General features: G+C 28.3%; 1 protein-coding gene across 4 annotated transcripts in view; it reads right to left on the reverse strand.

The window, feature by feature from the left end:
- Positions 1–20,524, reverse strand: part of LOC135928884 (mitogen-activated protein kinase kinase kinase kinase 5-like) — a 40,199-nt gene extending 19,675 nt beyond the window's left edge. For 2 of the 4 annotated variants that reach the window (XM_065465341.1, XM_065465344.1), the window contains exons 1-17: positions 20,393–20,524; positions 17,155–17,212; positions 15,165–15,255; positions 11,793–11,857; positions 10,732–10,835; positions 10,157–10,199; positions 9,318–9,390; positions 7,620–7,751; positions 6,760–6,822; positions 6,043–6,124; positions 5,193–5,450; positions 4,999–5,092; positions 4,277–4,335; positions 2,306–2,346; positions 2,054–2,101; positions 1,199–1,731; positions 428–826 (exon numbers count right to left, since the gene is read on the reverse strand). In XM_065465341.1, coding sequence (XP_065321413.1) covers positions 428–826; positions 1,199–1,731; positions 2,054–2,101; positions 2,306–2,346; positions 4,277–4,335; positions 4,999–5,092; positions 5,193–5,450; positions 6,043–6,124; positions 6,760–6,822; positions 7,620–7,751; positions 9,318–9,390; positions 10,157–10,199; positions 10,732–10,835; positions 11,793–11,857; positions 15,165–15,255; positions 17,155–17,212; positions 20,393–20,485 — 2,236 coding nt within the window. In that variant the 5' untranslated portion in view covers positions 20,486–20,524. The remainder of the gene's footprint in view (positions 1–427; positions 827–1,198; positions 1,732–2,053; positions 2,102–2,305; positions 2,347–4,276; positions 4,336–4,998; positions 5,093–5,192; positions 5,451–6,042; positions 6,125–6,759; positions 6,823–7,619; positions 7,752–9,317; positions 9,391–10,156; positions 10,200–10,731; positions 10,836–11,792; positions 11,858–15,164; positions 15,256–17,154; positions 17,213–20,392) is intronic. The other 2 variants (XM_065465343.1, XM_065465342.1) reach the window with 2 other exon arrangements.
- Positions 20,525–22,819: the final 2,295 nt, after the last annotated feature.

Consider the following 22,819-nt stretch of genomic DNA (forward strand, 5'->3'; position numbering starts at 1 on the left):
GCCATGTCGACCTGTGGCCCATAGACCTAATATTATATTTTCTAGCGGGCCTGTGTAAGGCCCTGGATTTTGAAAAAAAAATGTAATAGTCTAGGGGCTTAAAAAATCCGAAAAAAAATTCGGTATTGGCAAAACAAAATTATCGGCTAAATATACAGAAATATTGTTTATTTTCAATGAACACAACAAATATATGGGATTGTGTGGGGCTAATAAAAAAATTTTGAAATTTGGATCGGCATTTTTTTAAATATTAAATATGAGCAGGGCCGGATCTATAAATTTTTTTTTACTGCGGGCCTGACCGGCCTGATCAGAAAATCAAGGACCGATGAAGGTGTCGAATTCAAACTAGAAAAACCTCCAGTGGTAACTTTAACGAGGTTAATTTTTTTTTGTTATAATATTATAAAATAAATTGGCTTACTAAAATTAAATTTCTTGGAACCCTCTAACATCCCGATCATTCTCCTGACGTTATTAAAGCCTTCCAGCGTGGAATTCATTTTACCCATTTCTTCGGACTCATTTAAAGAAGGGTTCGAAGAACCATTCAATTTGGCTATAGGCGAAATATTACCCTCTTCCGGTAACGAGGAAAGCGTAACGATGGGAGGTGGCGGAGGCGGGGGCGGTAATCTAGGCGGCGCTTGACTACATATTATATGAGGGTTGTTGCTAGTTTTAACCTGGTTAGGGTTGACCCGAGAAAAATTGGATAAATTCTTCTTTTTGACTAGGCGGGAGGGTCGCGGTGGGATCAAACAACCGTTTGTTTCGACTTTAGCACGAATCGCGGCTGGAAAATTATTCTCTATATGCGAGGCTGAATATAAAAAAAGGATTTTTATTTAAAAAAAATCAATATTCGATTTTTCAAAAACTCAAAGGTAAAAACTATTTAAAATGCGATTCCTCATAAAAAAAACTTTTTATGTCCAAAATCTTTTTCAAAAGTTTTAAAGCTTTAGCAAATTTTAAAAATTCGATGAAATCATATGTTAAACTTCTGAAATTTATAAATTATGTTATTTGTATATTTAAAATAGCTTATTTATTTAAATTCATTTAAGGTTTCGAAAGTTTGAGAGTTTAAATTTTTGATATTTCGGACACAGCCTTCAATAACCCTAATATTTAAGGCTAACTAGAAACCCCAAGAATAATAAGAAATCCTAAAGATTCTCCCAAAATATACTTTGTTCGCCATTTTCTGCACTCGATGAGGTAAGCGGAGTAAATCTTACGGATTTGCTTATTCTAACTTCTTTAGGCTCTGCGGATGATAGAATGTCATCATTTTCTTTATCGACGACGCTAAGCTGACAAGGTAGCTTCCAGTTCACGTAGTCGTTCTTGCGCACGTTGGATCCGTCGCGCCCATTGAGCGCCTCTCTTTCGATATTCAAGAGCAACTTCGATTGATTTTTCCGATTGTTGGGCAGTATTTTGCTGAGGTAAGCGGAAAAGGAGTCGAACGAAAGGTCCGGGTAATTGGAGAATGATATGATCTTGTTTCCGGGATTATTGGCGTTGCTTGAGATAGAGACGCGCGTTTTTTGCAAATTTTGCGGCTGCGAATTTTGCGAATTATTTTTACGGAGATCGTTGACGAGAAGAGGGTGGTGATGATTGTCGTTAGATTTATGTTTAAGACCCGGGGAACGAATCTCTTCGCTACCCGAGGAAGATAGGACCGAGGCGGACGAGGTCGATGATTTGGATATTGAGCTGTTAAATATAATTTTCAAAAAAAAAAATTTGCCCAGTTTATGTATTTATTTGATATCATGACTAAAAAATGGATAGGAAGATAAGTTATGCAAAATTTTGGGATGGTAGAAAACAAAATAAAGGCCCCTAGATGAATGAATGACATGGATTGATCTATATTATTTATTTTATTTTTTTTTGAAGGAAGTGAGAAATTAAGAGGTTATTAAACACGGTTTAAAAAAAACTTTAATGAACGAATATTTAAATATATAATAAGAAAAATCATCTAGGTTTACAATAGAAGTGGGGGGGGGGATTAAAACTTTATAATAAATACCTTTCAGGTTCTTTGGTCGTTAACGTTTTGATACCATTAGTGAGGCTGCTTTTAAAAATTTAATAGAGTCATATTAATGCTAAAATGATAAACATTTCTTTCTTACTTTTTTTTCCCTTCCTTCCATCCTTCCTTTCTCTTTTTTCTTACTTTCTTTTTTATGTTTCTATCTATTTTTTTTCCTTAGCGATAGGCAAAATTGATAAATTTTAAATAAAATGATTTTTAAAAAAAAAAAATACTTTTCTTTACCTTTCGTCAGAAATTACCCGCATTTGACATGGGGATATTATCTTAATAAAATCATATAATAAATTACATTTAAATTGAGATTGGTGAGTAGTACGCCTACCAATAATTTTTAGCAAATAGCTATTTATTTTAAACGACAAATTAAATCTTATTGTCTAGTGTCGTTAAACGGATCGAATCGGAGGCTTGATCAAAATTTTAGCCAAATAATATTATGTATGCTTCGAGGTTTGACAAATAAATGTCCAACCCTTTCTGCCCATCTATAAACAAAATCTCCTGATATAATATTATTCTGGTCAAAATCTTAATCGGGCCGTTTAACCAACATCTATCTATGTACTTTATTTAGCGCGTATAGTTTTAATAATCAGTGAAATCTGAGATGTTAGATAATAAGGGGGGGGGGGTTAACAGTATTCGGAAGTTTGCATTTCTCCCTAATCCGAAATATTATTGAATCGTAATAAGAACTCATGCATCTATGATTATCCCTTAGATGATATCTATATTTAGGGCATTCGCTAAGAGTTCCACTTCTATAAAAGTGTTAAACAGATGAAAAAAATTGAATCTGTGGGTTCATTTGCTAAAAGGGGTGGGGGTGGGGTATGTAAGTCCCCACACACATTTCATTAACTTTATTCTTTAAACAATATGCTCTGTATCAATTGACCAGGATTTTATGTTGAGTTCTAACTTGTTGGGTTAGGATGGATAATATATCGCGCTAGTAATCTCTTCATAAGCACCTGTTTAGGGTGACATGGCTACAGCTCTGTTTTCATACCTCTTGGTAAAAATAGATTATGGATAATTAGGAAGCTGTAGTTGTTACCCATTAAATCTCATAGAATCTAAAGATTCAAATAAAGGTTTCCCACTAAAAATTTGTCAAATATGCAAAAAAAATCATTTATATATATCATCGCCAAAATGGGGTGAAAAACTTAATCCAAAAAACGCAACACAATCGATTTAAAAAGTAGCAAGTACTATAGGGGGAAATAATATATAAAAAAATCAAATTTCAACTTTTCTATTTCATCAGGTGAAAACAAGTATATTAACGAACATACTTAGGGTGGTAAGACATAAATTAAATATATCTTATAAAACGATTCTAAGATTTCCTTGTTAAAATTTTTACAAGTGCACAGAACCTTTAGTAAAATGTGATAAAAATATTTCATGAGGAGGAAATCCAGATGCATTAAAGGTTTTTATTTGTGCATCAATAAAATCCCATCAAAATCTCTTAAAAATTTTAATAAATTTTTTTTTTAAATTCTCAAATTTGGGCAAACGATAAAAAATTTTTATCATTTTAAAATACCGTCTGCTTTTAATTTATAAATAAAACATTTGAAATGCTCTTATTTTATTATTTTACCCAAATAAATGATTTGAAGAACTGGCCAAAATAAAAAGAAATTATAACTATATGTAATGGAATATTCAGCACAAATTCCTTAAAAGGTAAAAAAATTATTAAAGAGAATGACTTAATTAATGTTTAGTTATTGTTGATTGAAAAAAACTTACTTCTAAAATATAAGGTTCAATACAACTTTCATTCTTTAAAAAAATTAATTAATGAATCAATATTTATTAAAAATCTTTTATTTTGTGTAAAATTGGACTTCTCTTTACACTTCAAACTTAAACCGACTTTAGATCAATCTGAATATATTAGAATAGACTTATATATATCACAGCGGTTACAGTATTTCAATTTATTTGCCTTTAAAGGGCAAACCAGGAAGTTAAATTTAAAATTATAACTAACTGAAGTAGCGGAGACACTTATTTTTTAAAAAAGTAGGCAGTTGTCTCAAGCTATATTATAGCAAAGTTATTTTTTAGATTAGCAAACTTTTTTTTTATCAAATATCGTTAGTTAGCAGCATTGAAAATTGGCATTATTTAATATTAAAATAATATATTTTATTTTTTAAAAAATAAAATAACCTCTTCGAATTCAACATCCGTTTGTTTCTGCAAAGGGGGACAAAACTTCAAATTTTCCACTTTTAGGCGATGCAAAAAAATAAAAAATACAATTAAAACGCTGTATAAACTTAATACGATTTTAATTTATTGAATTAATGAGATATAAGGATTTAAAAAATGAACCAAATAAAAGGAATATTTATAAAAAATCATAGCTCATAATATTATAAGGTTCCAACTCAAGCACCGGTTGTAGTTGAGAACTGAATTAGGATCAAAACCTTATCAACTTTTCATTTTAATAAAACAAAATTAATATCAATTTTCTTTTTCAATGTATTCATTTCAAGCAAATGACACGACGAATTTTTTTTAAAAGATGGTTTGCTGTAAAATTGATCTAGGTATGGTTAGAACCCTATACTATCGAAGTGAAGAAATATTAAATGGGATAAATTAATATATTTATAATATAAAAGGTGTACAGAATCAATACCCAGAAGTTGCCAAAGAAAAATTATTTGAAGGTTGTAAAGGGACATGAAATGTTTTAAAAAAGTTATAAAGGCGATGTTCAGGATTGTCTAATTATGAGGAAAAGAATAGATGGGGGGGGGGTGACTGGAAAATATCTATCTTAATAAGAAAAAAGTCATGATGAGGTAAAATCAATCCACGCAAAAAAAAATAGAGATGAATGACAATTAAATGATTATTAAGAAGAAAAAAAAATGGCAAACTTTCAGCTTCAGACTTGGTTCTGAGTTCCCTGCACAATCCGTTCGGCGCTTGATGAGAAGTTATACGCCTTGGTACGCTTAAATTGGGCGAATACTTAAGAATAAAAAGAAGAAGAAGAAGGAACAAATTTAAATGAATAGTAAGAATAATAATTCTAAAGCCCGCCATTAATTATTTAATTATTAGCATTTACATCTTCGTCGGTGTCACCCTCCTCCCTAATGTCGGAGTACGTGATTTTGCCACAAATTCGATCTTTAACATGCTCCTCACCCGCTTTCAGGGATGCGCTATCATTTTTGCTCCCGTTCTCGTTATTCGAAGGTTGGTCGGAAGGATGGGGCACACTAGAATTGCGGCGATTGTTAGTGATAGAGACTGGGTTGTTGACTTTGTCCAGGAGATCTTTACCCAATTTTTTGCTCAAGCTAGGGTTCCTGACAAATGAATGCTTTTTTATGGAAAAATAAAATCTAAATAGGTATTTCCCTTTCCTAGGGACAAATTAAAATTAGATTAAAGGTTATCCTATAATAATAATCTCCCTACCCAACACTCCCACATATTTATCCTTCGCGCGTTTATTATCTCTTAATCTCAGGGTAACAAAAGATGCCAACTTTTCCCAAAACTTGATGAAGGCATAGTTTAATGTATTTATAACATTTCATTGTGGTTGCTACGTTACATAAAAAATATATTGAACATTACGATTACATTAACTTGGGTAAATAAATTTTAGACTATTTTAAATATATATTATTATACTTTTAATTTATGCAGATGTAACTAAGATAACTTGATGATTTAAACAGGTTTAAGGTTAATTTTCATACAACTAAGCACTTTCTTTCTTTCATTCATTCTTTTTTTCATTCTTCATTCTTTCTTTCTATGTCGTTTTAGAATATTGGAAGAGACCTTGACGATCTGATAACTTTTCCTTTTCCTTTATTCCCTTTCTTCCTTAATAAATAACCCTGCAAGATTGAAAAAATTTAAAAATGCTATAATATAGTGAAATCTTATACACGAAACCTTACCATTAATAATTTGTCAGCCGCTGGTCTTTTTCTCGGATTTTTAGTGAGGGCTATTTTGACGAAGTTTTGAAATACAGCAGACCTATGAAATTATCAAAATTTTTTAAAAAAAAAACACATTTAAACTAATCTCAAGTCATTTTGTTTTTAATGAAAAAATAATTTAAACATTCTCTTTAAGCATAATAGTAGTGTTGTTAAACGATTTGAGCCGATTTTTAAAAACGGCTAACTCAATATTTTAGCCAGAAAAATGTTACGCAAAGACTGAAGATTTTGGTCATAAATAGCTCAAATGTTTATACATCTATTAGCGAAGTCTCGAGGCTTAAGCAAAATTTTCCTGGCTAAAATATCGAGTTAGCCTGTAAAAAAAATTTCAATATAATTTTAACCTTTCTTCATTTTTTTTTTAAAAAAAATTATATCATATTTTTAACAATAATCATGGATAAATTAAACAATTTAATAAGAAAGTCGTTAAAATATATATATAAATGTTATATAAAAAAATATATTAATACTTGTATACTATTTTAGACAAAAATTAGGTTAAAAAATATTTGAAAAAATAAAACATTTATGCATTAAATTGGTTGCGACGCATTAAATTGGTTGCGACGCATTAAATTGGTTGCGACTAAAAGTTTATTATATTCTAAAAAAAATAATAATTAAGCATTAAAAAAAAAATTTCCAAAATGTAAATATTCTTACCATCTTATTTTGTCTTTCAGGCAGGGTGGCTTAAATCCGCTTTTGGACATAATGAATAACGCTCTAAATATTGTTTAACAAAAAAAAATATTTTATATGTTATTGTTGAATAATAATTAATTCTCTTGCTTTATAATCAGGGTTTTTATTTGAGGTTCAAAAGTGTTGGGGTTACCTTAGCGAATACCAGTTATATATACTATTCGCCTATATTCCAGCCATTGGATCTCTTATACATATAATAGGGAGGCAAACGATTTAATTGGCTAGAAATTAGGTGCTTAAATAATTCTTATAAAGATGAGTTATTAATCTCGTAACTATTGACCGGTTTACCCTAAATTCAGAGTTAGCGGCGAATTATACAAAGCTGTATTTTTGTATTCTTCGAAACTAATTTTGTGTACTTCGCCGCGAATTTTGCGTTAATTGCGAGTTCGGCAAACCTTTGTTAGGTCTCATCAGTATATCATAACTACTTTTGATATCATTGTAAAGTATATGAATAAAATATATTTTCCCACAATGCGCCAAAAATTATATACAACATTCGTTTAATATGTTAGAGATCTATCAGGAATTTTATTTTATATAAACAAATCAAATCATTTTTAAAAAAAAAAGTAAGTCAAAAAAAATTTATATTTTATTTTTGAAACCATTTCATTGACTGTAAAAAAGTCCAAATTTTTGAAAAAATATGTAAATTCGTTTAAAATAAAATTTGTAATATATATGTAAAACAGGGAAAAAATTTGTCAAAATAACGAAAAATAATTTCTCATAAAAAAAAATGCGAAGATTTAAACGATTCGTCATGAAAATGAAAAGGGATATATAATTTATATATATAAAAAAACCTCATGGGATGTAAATCGAACATAGGGGGTTGCAGTTCCGCCAATTCGATGGCAGTGATACCGACCGCCCAAATATCGCATTGCTGGTTATAACCACCTTTCCTTTCCACCGCGGCCACCTCTGGAGCCATCCTGTACATGTGCGTGTTATAAGAAATAATTTAACTAATAAACATTTCATTTTTAAAAAAAATATATATTTGTTCAATATGTATAAAAATTAAAAACACGTGTTTTGGACGAATCGCTCTCCCCCTAATCCGCCATGTTAAATTATGTGATAGGAAAAAAAAATGAGAAAATTACGATGGGTGAAAATTAAGCGAATAAATGGCTTATAAATTCGACGACAATTTTAGAGATCCCGTTTAGGATCGGGTGGCTAAAACTAAATAAAACTTAAAATTAAAATATATATAGTTTATAATCAACAAGGAAGATGGTGGAGTGAAATCTGTCTTATTTCGGCACCGTTTGCTACAGAAGTTTTTGCCCAAATTAGGTAGTTGCACAATTTATCAAGGCATTTTTTTTAATACATAGTAGCAATAGGAATTTGATTGGAACTCTAAATTTTAGTCAAATTAGGGAACTGCCAGAATTATCAATATATTATGAAAGTTTCACTGTATTATAATTGAGTTCCCACAATCAAATTTTAAATTTTGTTCTTACGCCCAATTAGAATACGTAAAATTTTTTGGGATTCATTTGTGAGGTCCCTAATTTTTTAACTTTGAATTATAAAGTTGAAAAAATTTCTAAAGTATATACAATGACATATCATATATACCTAGACTGATGCTGCATTCATTAAAAGTATATACCAATGAAAACAGCCGGGGATGTCATTTTGATTACCCATATCATTATTAAAAAATTTAAACGAGAGGCCAATTTATTCCTATGTCTGACCCAAACTTTATTAAAGAATTGTCTGACCATCGAGATAATAAGGAAGCAAGTTGTCAATTTAATAGTAGTTTTTAACATGAGAATAATTACTATATAGGTTACCAAAATGGCGGGTCCAGCTGCTTTCAAATGCATTATTATGAATGCATCGTCAGTCTAGGTAATATTATAATGACTAAAGGAGTAAATAAGTATCTTAATTTTTCTATTAATTTTTTTTTAGATTCCGTTAAAGTAAACGGATTAATTGATAATAATGTTGGGAAAGTCACGAAATGTGTTTCAACTTTCATCAAGCCAACTAATTTCTCTACAGATGAATGACGCATTAAAAACAGATGGGTTAATCACAGTCCCATTGATTCTAGGAAAATTTCCTAATGGGGATTTTATTTTACTTTCGTATATCATCTTTCGTCATTAAATATTAAGAGCAATCTTTACTTTAGCAGAGAATCTAGAAAAATTAAATATCAAAAAATTAACAAATTATTAATTCACTCCTCCAACAATCATATCTACTTCAAGAACTTTTACACCATCAAAAATAAGGAACCTCAACAAAATGATTCCAGGGAATTTTTATATCATATGTAAAGAGATCCGAGTAGAATTTCTAGATTAAATTATCGCTTATTTTTAAGGAACTCAATTTATAAATATGTATATTTTTTAAAAAATAATATTTGTTATTTTGACTTTTTAAATTGTTTTCTTTTAGATTTTATATAAAATCTACATATTGTTGATATTTGAAAAAACAATATTATTTTTTTTACTAACCAATAAGGAGTGCCTATAAAGGATTTTCGTTTGCACAGAGTTTGGGTTATCTGAGCGGAGACCCCGAAGTCGGCTAAAGATGTTTGTAGATTTTTTGAAATATTAGAATAAATTTAGATAATAATCAATTTGCAAAAAAAATAATAGAAGGTAAAATCATCGATATCTAAATCTAGTTTAATTTAAACATAAAAAAGGGATTAATTTTTTTATTTTAAAAATATTTGTTCAATAAGCGATAAATTAGTCATACTTAAATTAATATAATATTATTTGGGACAAATGTTTAGGTTTAGAATAACTTTACAATTATGATCAATTATCTCTACCCATATTTCTCATAACATTATTAAATATATAACTAATCACGCAATAAATTAGACGCGAGCCTTTCGATATACATATTGACGGCAAAGTTTTAGAGTGTTCTACCTCCATTTTTTTTTAGAAAAATTATTCAAGTGAGTAATTTTTTTTTTTTTTAAATGGATTACTTGCATTATACAATGTTAAATAAATTACTTATCCTCAATTATATTTTAACAATTTTTTCCTATAAGAATATAGGTATGCCGTGTTCTGGGTAGACTTAATTTTGATACCAAATCGCTTTTTAGGGTAAACTAAAAGACTTTTGAACTAGGACACCCTATTTTAGTTTATTTTAAGTATTTAAAGGCGTTTTTATTTTCCGTAATTTATTTTCTTTTTTTGGCTATTTGGTAAATAAGTCGACCTAGGAGACAGCCTGAATAATTCATTTATCAAAAAAAAAGTGAATATAGAACACTTTAATACTCAACCGATTATATATAAAATTTGCGTTCATAAAAAAATACCTAGTTTAATTTCCCCATCGTCGGTTAACAATATATTGGCTCCCTTCATTATTCAATTGTTTTCACGAATCGCAAAAACCGAGTAATTTGTTTTTGTTTTTTTTTATAAAAAAATAAATTAATTAAAATTAAAATATTCCACTAGGAATTCAGCAATTTTAATAATATTAATAAACTGATCGTGGATGCAGTGTTATTAAATGGTTTAGATTTAACCGATTTTAAGCTAAGATTTTAGCCAAAAAATAGTAGGCATGCTTCTAGATTTTGCTATCTTTCTACCATCTGTGAGCGCAATTCCAGGCTTGAGGTAAATATTCTTGGCTAAAATAATTGGGCGCGCCGTTTTTTTTTAAAATTCGAGCTGTTTAATAACACTGCATGGACGACTTTTAACAGCTCATCATTGAGAGCAAATTTTTTTTTAAATTTATGGTTAGAGGTAGAGATGGCAACAATGTCAAACTAATCATTATAATATTTAAAATAGTAAGAGTGTTTATTAATATAATATTATAACGTAGATATAGTAAAAAGGAAGGAAGAAAAAAGTAATTTAAAATATCCGAGCAAACCTTTATATCCCGGTGCATTTTACCCCGATTGTGCAAATAATTTAGCCCCTTAAGAGTTTCTCTACAAACGTAAGCTATCTGTAATTCGTTTAAATGTCCGATCACTTTAAAATTTAATGGAGAGAAAAAAAAAGAAAGAATATAATAGATTTTAGGCATATATATTGCATTTATTTTAAACTTTCTAGATTTAAAAAGCAATAATATTCCAATTCCATCAATTTTTACAGGAGAGATTTTTTTTAAAAAAACACTATTGCGATCAGGCTAACACTGTAAGAAAGTAAGAAGTGGTGTTGTTAAACGGCTCGTTTTGAACCGATTTAAAAAAAACGGCGAACTCCATATTTCATCCAGAAAAATATTACGCAATCCAGAAGATTTTGCTCATAGATGGAACAAAGGTCTAGGAATATATTATCGAAATCTCGAGGTTTAGGTAATATATTTCTGGCTATGAACCGTTTAACAACACTGGTAAGAAGTATAATTTTTATCATTATACACTATATTGAGTTTTGTTTTAATGTATTTATAAAGTAAAATAGCAAAGAGGTAAAAGCTTTCTTTCTTTCTTTCTTTATTACGACTTAAGTTAAAACCAAAAGTGGAGAAAATAGAAAGAAAAATAAAATTACCATTAGTTAGTGGTGTTGATTAAACGAGCGGCTCGATGTCGCCGATTTTTAAAAACGGGTTAATTCGAGATTTTCGCAAAAAATTATATCATCTTAGCTACGTTAATTCCCGTTAATAGATTTTCTCTGTAAACAAAATCTCTAGGCTCTAAAATCTTGAGTTAACCATTTTTTAAAAAATCGACTAAATTCGAGGGTCCTTTAACAACACATTACCATTAGTATAAACGAGTGTATTTTGATAATTAAATAGTCTCTTCTCAATTGATAATTAAAATTTTAATATTTAATATAATATACAATAAACAGTAATTTCTCCGGCAAATGGGTTACAATTTTCATTTAAACTTAGAAATCATTTGTTGAATCGGGTTAATTTTCAAAGTTGAAAAATCTTTTATATAAAAAAAAAATTGTGCATACAATGGTAAATGTCCTGCAGCGATCCACCCCCGCAATATTCCATACAAATCCACAATTTATCGCGTCTATTAATAATAATAATAGTAAAGAGATATATATATATATAATTTGAGAGAAGTAACTTTAAAACAAGAGTGTGAATAATATTATTTTTTTACCAGTAAAAGTAAAAATAAAATTAATATTCGTTATATCATTATTTTTCTTGATCAGTTAGATTTTTTTTTATAATTGGAATTTGGCTAGTGTAGTGATAGAAGTCGTTGATTATCCTAAAAACAATTTTCCTTTTCCGCAAATATCTCATGGCGTTTGATGCCCAGAAGAGGAACAAGGAAATGCTCTTAAACATATCTTTTGAACGAGGTTAGGGCAGGTTAAATTAAAAGGTAAGAGAGATTTTTTAACTATAAATGCCCGAGATAAACCGAAAATTTATGCACTCTTTAGCCTTTATAATTTAAGTTTTAAAGGTATAATATTAAGGGTTGGCAAATCGGTCAAATTCAGTCAACTGACCGGAAGAGTATTTGACCTGATCAAATACGGTCAAATACTCTAAAAAATTAACAATATTTTTGATAAAAATGAAAAAACGATATAAATACATGTGATCACAATTCTGCTTATTCATTGGGTCCCCAAGTGGAATATCTTACTAGAAGTGAATTTAATGAAGTAGGTGATATAATACAAGAATTAGGCATTTTACAAGGTGGTGATGATCAAAATATTTCAATTGATAATAAATTTCAGAAGTAAGAGCGGCATGAGTAACTTCCTTTAGAAATTCTTACCACAAGTTAGTGGAATGGGCTTTAATGCCCATGAATAGAAGTGGCATTTTACTAGCAATTCCTATTTCTACATCTTCTCCAGAAATAAATTGGCCGAGATTGGGTTAATATTCTTACTAACACAAAGATTTCGACAACAGGAAAACTGATTAAAAATATTGAAGAAAATGATAATATTGTTGAATATGAATAAGAACAAGACTCTGTCAAGGAGAGTGAAAATTTAGTTATTAAATGACAATGAATTTAAAAAATATTAAAAAATTAATATTATAGATTCAGTTTGCTATTATATATATAAAAAAAGGAGTAAATTGTCTTAAAAACAATTATTTCAATGACCATATATAATCGTTCAAATATCGGTCATTTTACCGAATCATATTTGACCGGTTAAATAAATACACAACCCCAATAAAAATCTTCTTCATTTAATCTAATATTAGATCATCGCCCGCAACTGGACGGAACATGGCGCACTTGCAGTACAACTGGAAAAAAAAAATTTTTAGGAACTAGTCTTAGGCCGAATCATATTTACAATAGCCTTGGCGACTAAACGACGAAAGAATGGCCCTATGGCTATGGGTCTAACGCCACCATTCGGTTTGGTTAAAGAAACAAGACGTGCGCCAAAAATAATAGGACGAATACAAAGAGAGGAACTTCGCATACGAGGATATTATTGCAAAGTTCGGTTAATGCTTTCAGCAAAGGGTCAATGAAGCCACTATCAGAGCATTGAATTAAATCCACAAAAAAACCAGGTCTGAAGCCGTCCAACCCACCTGTCGTCTCTTTTTTAAAGGACTTTAAGCTCTTAAGTACTTCATCACAGGTAAAAGGAATAGGGGAAGAGGCAGGGTGAATGTTAAAAGGGGACGCTAGTGGATGTTTTTCAAGAAGTTGTTTAAATATAGTAACGTTGATAGGTGAAATAGAATCATCGGAAGACAATATTCGGGCAGCACTGCTAATATCTCCAAGATCTAATTTTTCAGAGATCAATTTGCAACGGAAGGAGTTGGGATTTAAAGAGTTAGATGGAGAGAATTCATCGATAATCGTATTTCCAAAATTGGACACTTTTTCCTTAATTGAGGCAGATAAGTTATTTATTTTATTTTTGGGTTTAACTAGGACTCGAAAACAAAAACTAACCAGGTCTAACCATAAGGGTAGTGAGGAGAAATCTGAATTCAAATTATTTATAAGTGACGCGAGGAACCTTGAGATAGACTCTCGAGCGGCTATAGGGATCCTAGAAAGAACTGGGGGCTTATGCGAATTAAGGAATAAATCAACAGAGCTTGAGGAACAAGGTGGACTGGGGTCATACGAGTGAGGAGCGAAAAGGATCTGGGCCGTAAGAGAGGGAAAATTTTCCAGAATTGTGGCAAGCGGGTGAACCATGCTTCCTAAACACGCCATTTAAATTAAGCGAAATTATTTTTAAGCATACTTGACAACAAGAGTTAACCATGGGATGGCTTTGAAAGGGAGAAATCTGTTGATTTATTCCTTAATTCTCATAAGCCCCCAGTTCTTTCTAGGATCTCTATAGCCGCTCGAGAGTCTATCTCAAGGTTCCTCACGTCACTTATAAATAATTTGAATTCAGATTTCTCCTCACTACCCTTCTGGTTAGACCTGGTTAGTTTTTGTTTTAGAGTCCTAGTTAAACCCAAAAATAAAATAAATAACTTATCTGACTCAATTAAGGAAAAAGTGTCCAATTTTGGAAATACGATTAACGATGAATTCTCTCCATCTAACTCTTTGAATAATCTTAATCGGGCCGTTTTGAAAAATCGACCCAAAATCGGGCTTTTTAAACAACACTGGCCAATTTAAAATTTTATGGGAATTATGCAATTTCTATCTTTCAGATAAAAAATCTCAAAATTTTCATATTATAAATAATAACTAATTATGATAGTCTGGCAAAGTAAATTTAATAAAAATTAATGATGTATACTTTTTTACTCGTAAAAAAATGATTAAAATAATGGAGAAAAAAAAAATGTTTTTAGAGGGCAAATAAATTAAAAGACTGAAAAGAAAATATTATGTTTTTTTCCGGCAATGTAATATTTTTTTTGACTTTTAAAATCATATTTTGAGCGCGTTTTTATTATTTTTAAAAATCTGATTTCAACGGAATTGTATTCCAGCATGTTTAGAAATACATTTTTTTTTTGCATTGTAGACAATTTTACCATTAACCTTTGAGTCATTTATAGTTTATATTTTTAAAAAAATCTATGGGAAAAAACGAATATAAATTATATTATTTTCGTACATGGCAAAATTGTCTAAAATTGGGTATTCTTTCAAACAGGATGGAATACATTTTCGCTAAGATTTTGCTTTTTAAAAAACGATTTAGAAAATAAAATAGCACATTGCCGGGAAAAAAACGCATACAGCCGCTAGCATATATTAACTGGCAAAAATTTTTTTAAAAACAACTGAAAATCAGTTTAAATTTACCGAAAAATACTGAAAAATACAATTTTTTATTATTGGAGAAAAAAATAAGAATCATTAAAAAATAAATATTAATTGTTTAAACCTTATGTAACTCTCTAAATAGGCGACGATGTTGGGATGCTTGCACTCCTTCATCATCAAAATCTCTTGCTGTATAGTTCTAAGGTCATCGCCTTATTTATATATATTTTTTTAAATGTTATACAAATAATATAATATTAAAGTTCACGATTCACCAAAGAAGAGTAATCAGCTGTTCTAGCCCCATAACAACAATTTGGACCCCACCCCTCACAAAAGAGCTCATTGAGCCCCGGTAAACTGAAAAGGTTAGTGAGACCACTTGTCACAAGATGATGGGTTTTTTTTAACAATAAATAGTGTGTTCTAGAATAAGTTAACCCCTTTTTTTTATTCTGATAGACAAATATATCTATAACGAGAGTAAAGGAGTAGCGGTAGCGGAAGGTGTCAACGTCAATCGAACCCGGTTCAGGTCACTACAGAATCCATTTTTTTGTAAATGTTCGGCAGCATTCAAGTCGAGTTTAGAAACCAGATAGAATCTAATTATTTCGCAAAAAAATCTGCAGCCTAAATCGGTCGAGTAGATCTTCGCTATTGTAAATGTAAAAAGTTTAATCCTATCTATTGCTGTGAATGAGAGGGGGGAGGTCATAAATATTGCCTTGTTAAAGGGGGGAGGATGTAATTTCTAATCTTGTCACAAATGAAAAAAAAAGGAAACGTTTAAAAGAAAACTACGTCATTTGATTACATTTATATTTTTATTTTTTTGAATTTTAAAGGAGCGGGTCATAGCTACAAACCCATAATTTTAAAAAATTATTAACAAATTAAATATTTCTGCAAAGTTTTACGTCTTCTATTCTGCTATGAAATAAACAGGCGTTTTATTTTTACTCTTTCTTTCATTCTTTCATAAAAAAAAAATTTTTTAGCGTGTATGATTTAATACTTAGTTGAATAATTATTGATTAAATTTTTGCCAATTAAAAAAAACATTATTTTTATAAAAAAAAAAAATTCGTTTTTAAATCAAAGTGTTTTTTTTTAATATGGATTTTTTAATTATATTTTAGCAATTGGGATATCCAATTTCTACAAGAATTTCGATATCTCCCAATTTTATGATAGCCATTTTTAATCTTTAAAACAGTATGATTCAACCGGAACCGGAAATGTATTTTAGCACGTGTCATAGGTGGCTAGATTGACGATTCATTCATTTAAAATTATATGGGAAACCAAAATGGCGTGTCACGTGTTGACGTGTATTTAATGACGTTTCAAAATGTTTTAATAGATGAATCGTCAGTTGTCATTGGTGAAGAGTACCTACCCTACGGAATTCAGTAATATCAAAAAATTTAATTCTCAAACTTTCGAAGCTTAATGAAAATAAATAAATAAAGCTATCTTTAAATATAAAAATAAAAACATGTTCAAAACTTAATTCTAGAAAATTTTATAAATTTCAAAAAATTTTAAATTTTGCGAAAATTTTGACTTTTCGAATTTTTTAATAACGACTTTGGACATAAAATAATTCGCATAAGTTAAAAGTTCAAAAAATTCACAATTCATTTTTATATTCATTTTCGGTCAAATCATATTTTTATTTTAAAATAGCACTCAGTTAGAATGATTTTAAAATTTTAATTTAAAGTTTAAACAATATTCTAATTAAATTATAAAAATTACCACACCCCCCCTCCCACCACCATCTGCCCAAAAATAATTGGATAGACGAAAAAGCTTTCGGCAATTTATATTTTAATTCTTTAATATGTTTTTAAAATTGAATTATCTAAAAAATGGGCCTGGCAATGGCATTATAAAAAAGTAACGAGAATATGTTACACAATTCTCACCTGTTTATCTTATTACAATTTTTCCCCCAGAAAAGTAGAATTTAATTCAATTATTTTATTTTTTTTTCTCCATAAAATATAATATAAAAAATTTTATTATAATATTGAAATTATGGTTTTGAAAAATATAATAATAAATAAATATAAAAATGAAAATTTTTCAATTTTTAAAATTACTTTGCTCCAATTTAACTATTTTGATGGCAGCCAATTCCGAACTATGCATATTGATACCCTTTATTGGTTTATTATATATAAAATAATGTATATATATAAAATAATATATATATATATAAAGTGGATACATAAGGGCTGTGATAAATAGGATAGGAACGATAAAACAGCTTCGATCCACCAATATTTTCATTGCTATTGGTTATATTTTTATTGTGTATAAGTATAATTATACAATCAATATCTTTTATACATTAAATTCATAAAAGACATTAAAATTCAATTTATTCGTATAATGTTTGAAAAAAAAATAGAAAGCAAAAATTTAATTAATTTTTTTGTTATATCTACAACGAGAAAAGGATTGAGTCACATTACGCCAGTATTATCAGCGACTTAATTTCGACAGAATTTTTTTTTAAACGGCTAACTAGTAATTTTAGAAAAAAGTCAATAATCCAGCTTGGAAAATTCTTTCCACAGTTGGTATAAAGATTTGGGCATCTGTTGAAATTTTGAGGCTTAGTTAATAATATTCTAAATTATAAACCTTGATGGTCTTTTTTTTGTATAAATCGCCTAAATTGAGCAATTTGTTTAACAAAGCACATTTCGGCCATAAACATAGCCCTAAATTAAATTACTTTAATTTAAATTAAATACACTTAAAAAATGATTGGTGAAAAGTTATATATCAATTATTTTTTTAAATGACATTTGATTTGAAAGGCATATGGTAAATAAAATCAATTTATATATGGAATCGGTAGCGGTCATGTGATTGGTTTTGTCAAAATATCGGATCGGTGAAAAATTTGTGGATCGGCATAGCCCTTGTAAATACTATACGATAATCGATATAAAAAATAAGAAAATAATGAGAATTTGTGAACAAATTAATATAAAAACAGGAGTGCTTGCTTATAAGGGATTTTTTTTAAAAAAAAATCGAATATTTCATTATTCGAGATTCGCGAATATCGATTAAAATCCGAATATTTCAGATATAAAATTATTTCTTTCAAATCTCAAATATTGATTGATTATTTGATTGGTCCATAAGATTACTAATTTGTTCTTATTGTAGTAATTATATACTGTTTATAATTTTATTTTCAAAAAAGTCGAAATTTTATATTATAATTCTTTTTTAAAAACGCAAAATTTCTTTGTTTAGCTTACGCGATATAGAAAATGAGATTATTATCATTAATTTATTAGAAATAGTTTTATAAAAGGAAAATAAAGGTTTGTGCTTAATTTTAAAATCTATAATGAATAAATACAACAGAAATAATAACCTATTTAAGTTTTACAAAAATGTTTTCAATTTTATTTATATTTTTTTTTAAATATTAGATTATTACATTACAATTATTTATATTATATTAACTTAAATAAATTATCTTCTCTAAAATTTTGTTACTTTATTTTTTTCTTTAATTTAATTTGATTTTTTTTTCCCCCCTTTTTAAATTTGTAAATTTTTATTCGAGGGTAATAAATATACGTAATGTTATATAAGGTAAATAAAGATAATTGGCCTAACGCCTTAAACTCGACAAAATTAGAATTTTTTTTTTAAAAAAAAATAAATAAATAGGTTGGCTGAGCCTAAAGTATTTTAAAAAATTAGCCAGTAATCAGATGATCGATCATTTAAACATTCATTCACTTTTGGTATTTCCAATTTGCCCTTAATGAACTACAGACTCAAACCTTGCCCACCATTTTTAATATTTTATTTTCCTAAATGTGATTTATAAAATATTCGTTTCACGAATAAAAATTTTTTCCATGAGCTCAGCTATAATTGTTTGACTTTCCTCAAAAATTGTATTTTTCTTATTCATAAAATACTTATTTTTATAGAAATATGAGTTCCAATTTGATTTTTTGTAAGGGTTGGTTGGACAAAACTTGATTAATTTTATTTTTTCAGATAGGTCTTGTCTTATTATTATAGTGATACAATATTTATTCCACAAGAATTGACATTACTCTAATTTTTTTTTATTACAAAATATAAGTCGAAATAAAACAATATTTTCTTCTCTTTGTTCTAAATTTAATAAAATCTTATTATTTTTATCAAGGTAATAACTTAAATAAAATATCAAGTTCAATAAAATTATACAACAAAATTAATTTTAACAAATATCAAGAGTATTGTAAGAATTAAAAAGATAAAATAATAATTAGGGTTAAGCCAATATTAAAATAGCTTGGTCATAAATGTTTAAATTACAGAATTGGCATCAGGTTTGTATCTAATTATGCATAAATATATCTTGGAATAATGTATAACATTAAAACTGGTTATAAAACAAAATTATTATAAGGAGGCAATAATTGGTAAAAATCAATTTGTTTAGGATTGTACTGGCAAAAAAATATTCAGATTTGATTTGTCAATATTATCCTTAAAATAATTTTTGTTTAACATTCTACTGTCTATTGCCAATTTCAATATATATACATTTATACCATATCATTTTTATATTAGCACAGCCCTATAAAAAAATGATTTATATACAAAAACATAGTGCAATTTATATTAGATATACAATCGATTTTAGTGTACTTAATTTAATGTCATTTTCTTAACTAATTTTTTTAGATTTATACTGATAAATCTAGGATAACTTAATTAAGGCAACATTTTATTAACAAGTATAACAATATAGAGTATTAATCTGTTTTTTAAATTAAAAATTTAAAGATATAACTATATGTTGTGGTTTATTGTATTTTTTAATATATTATTATTAAAATAATTGAATGTGACATATCAAAACAATAATTCATATTAATTAGCTTTTATTGTGATATTTATATCAGTTTTCCTATTTTATTTAATCTATGTATGTTTACTTCTAGGTTCTCACAATGCTAAACAAAAGTAAAATTAACATAGCCAACATAACTCTTCCATAATAAAATTTTATTTAATCAGGCATGGGCTTTTTACCCCCTCTTATTTCCCATGGGCAATTAAGTGGCCTTGCCTCTTGCGTGCACAGGTAATTGCGACCTGCCCAAAAAACATGGATGGTCCTCTCATTATTTCTATTTTTTATCCCAGTCTGATGGGCTTTAATGAGAGAACCAAGCTTTACCCTGTTGCATATATAACTGTTATATATATGTGATGCTTAGGGTTAAGCGTTTAATATCAGTATCACGTAATTTTTATTGTTAATGAGATTAGTTTTATAAAAATTAAATTTAAAAAAATTACCTTATAGACTTCACCATATGTCCCACTACCTACTTTTTGAATTAATTCAAAATCTTCATGAGGGTTTTTCTTATGCAACTCACTATGAGCCATTTAAAAAGCTCATCTTTTAATGATAAAATTCCATCTGATAATAAAATAAGCTTCCACAAAAAACAATTGAATTAAAAACATATGAAAGTTTATAAAGTATTAGTAAATAAAAATATAATTAATTATATTTTTATTTATATATTTATTTCCAAATAAAAAAGGATATTTTAATAAGATATAAAAACTAATGTTAATAACACATTCAGATTTCGTACATAACCATCAAATTTTATTTATCCATTCTTTAATATCTGACCCTAGTCGTTATTTTAAGCTTATTATCTTTCTTAAGCAAACGCGACTAAAAGGTCTTTTAAAAAATAGAATAAAAAATGAGGCGAATGGGATGTGGCTCTATTATGGTGATTGAAAACGGTCAATATTGCAGAGGTCACATTATATATCACTTTTGGGGAGATTTTTAAGTTTCGTGATTGTTGAAAAACTTAACAACAAATATTTCGAAACAGTATAAATAGAGAGTTATTTATAATCTGCATAAAAACTTTTGTATATGGGTTTTATTCTTATTAAATTATTTTAAAAAAATATATTGAATTATGACCACGTCGCTACCTTGTTAAACTAATATTTCATATTCATAAAAGACTTTAAAAAATCAAGGTAAAGACTTTTGTCTAGATTTTTTAGTAGCTTAATATATGGAGTATTATTTTAATTTCATTCAATAGTTTGTGGTTTTCAAATATCTTTTGGTGCTTGGAAAATTTCATTTATAGATTTATATTATAGGATTATATCATTTAAATTAAAATAATATATCTTGTTATATTTTTATGCGAATTATCGAGCCACCACATTTTTAAATCAGAGCAATATTTAAATGTTTCATGCCCATTTTTTCTAATTTTTAAGAAAGTGTTTTTAAAAATTCACATGAATGACATGTGTTTTTTTAATCATCTAATAGAAAATGCACACAAGAAATTTTGGGCTGCGCCTGGCTCCGAGCAGATTTTTCAATAAGCTTTGGACCGGATGGAGCAAAAAATCTAGCGGGCCGTGTCAGGCCCGAAAACATATACAAACATTCTTAACGGGTCAAATGGGCCTCGCAGATCTTTAATTTCTATCCCGTCAACTCTTTCTCACCTCTGAGCCACTCGCTTCGGCTTAACTAACCTGCACCCCCTAATTCTATCAATCCATCGATAAAATGTTTAGAATAAAAAATAAAATATTATCGAGTATACATTCTAGTAACGTTTAGCATTAAAGAAATCGTGTTTTAGGGTAATATGTTAGTATATCTTTAAATAATTATTTTTTTTAATGTGTTTTTATTAAAATTTTGGAGGAGTAATTCATCCTTATGTAAAAATAAATTGTTCTTTTCGAAAAGCGTTTAAGGCCTGGTAATTTTATATATTAGAGGTCATTTGGCGGGTTTTTAACTCATTAGCCGGCCCACGAATGTTTTAAACAAATTTAACACCCCCGCCCGCCCATAGTTTTTAATAAAATACCCACCCGGCCATTATTTTTAAAAAGTTTTACCCAAACTCGCTATTATAAAATTTAATTATGACCATTTTTATAATTTTTTAACCATCTAATAGAAAAAATAATTCAGTTTCAGTATTACACCTCTATAAAAAGTTTTATAATTTAGTAAATTACTATATTAAGCATAATAAAATATTCAATTTAAATTTTGAATAATTTATTTGTTCAAATAAAATATTTATGAAAAAAAATATAAATATTAAATTTATATTATATAATTATAATGCAAAAATAATAATTTAAAAAAACCGACATTTTCTGGATTTAAACACGTTTTTCTTTGTTCTAATAACCTTCCAGCAATGCTAAATCCTAGTTCAGACGAAGCACTCGTTGTAGGAACTGGCTATATTTTTCTTGCTAATCTTGATAACTTTGGTAAATCTTTTTCCAGTCATTGGAAATCCGTTTGAAGTATATCCTCTTCCTCACGTGAGATCATTAAATATAAGTTAAACCAATAATAATAAATTTTAAAGATAATTTAAATTTAAATTAATTGTAATATACAGCCAAAAATTTTGCCAAATTATGCATATCAAAACTAGTTACTTTAAAATTTAAATATTATATTATGTCATTAGGTACGGTACTCTCCTCTTAACAATCTTATCCTCCCATCTGTTTTGGTTTTGACGCGGGTGCTATTTATTTCAAACATAGCATTTAATAAGTAGGTTTTCGACGACAGCATCCTCATTTGTCGGAACTTTGGTATTAAAAATGTTGAAAATTTATGCTGCATATGGATTTTAAATTTCTCAATTATAAAAATTTTTAGCTCTTCTTTATTGAATCTATTTCTTT

Source organism: Gordionus sp. m RMFG-2023, chromosome 4, assembly GCF_954871325.1.
Source record: "Gordionus sp. m RMFG-2023 chromosome 4, tfGorSpeb1-WG-v2, whole genome shotgun sequence".
In the NCBI taxonomy this organism is placed as follows: Eukaryota; Metazoa; Nematomorpha; class Gordioida; order Chordodea; family Parachordodidae; genus Gordionus; species Gordionus sp. m RMFG-2023.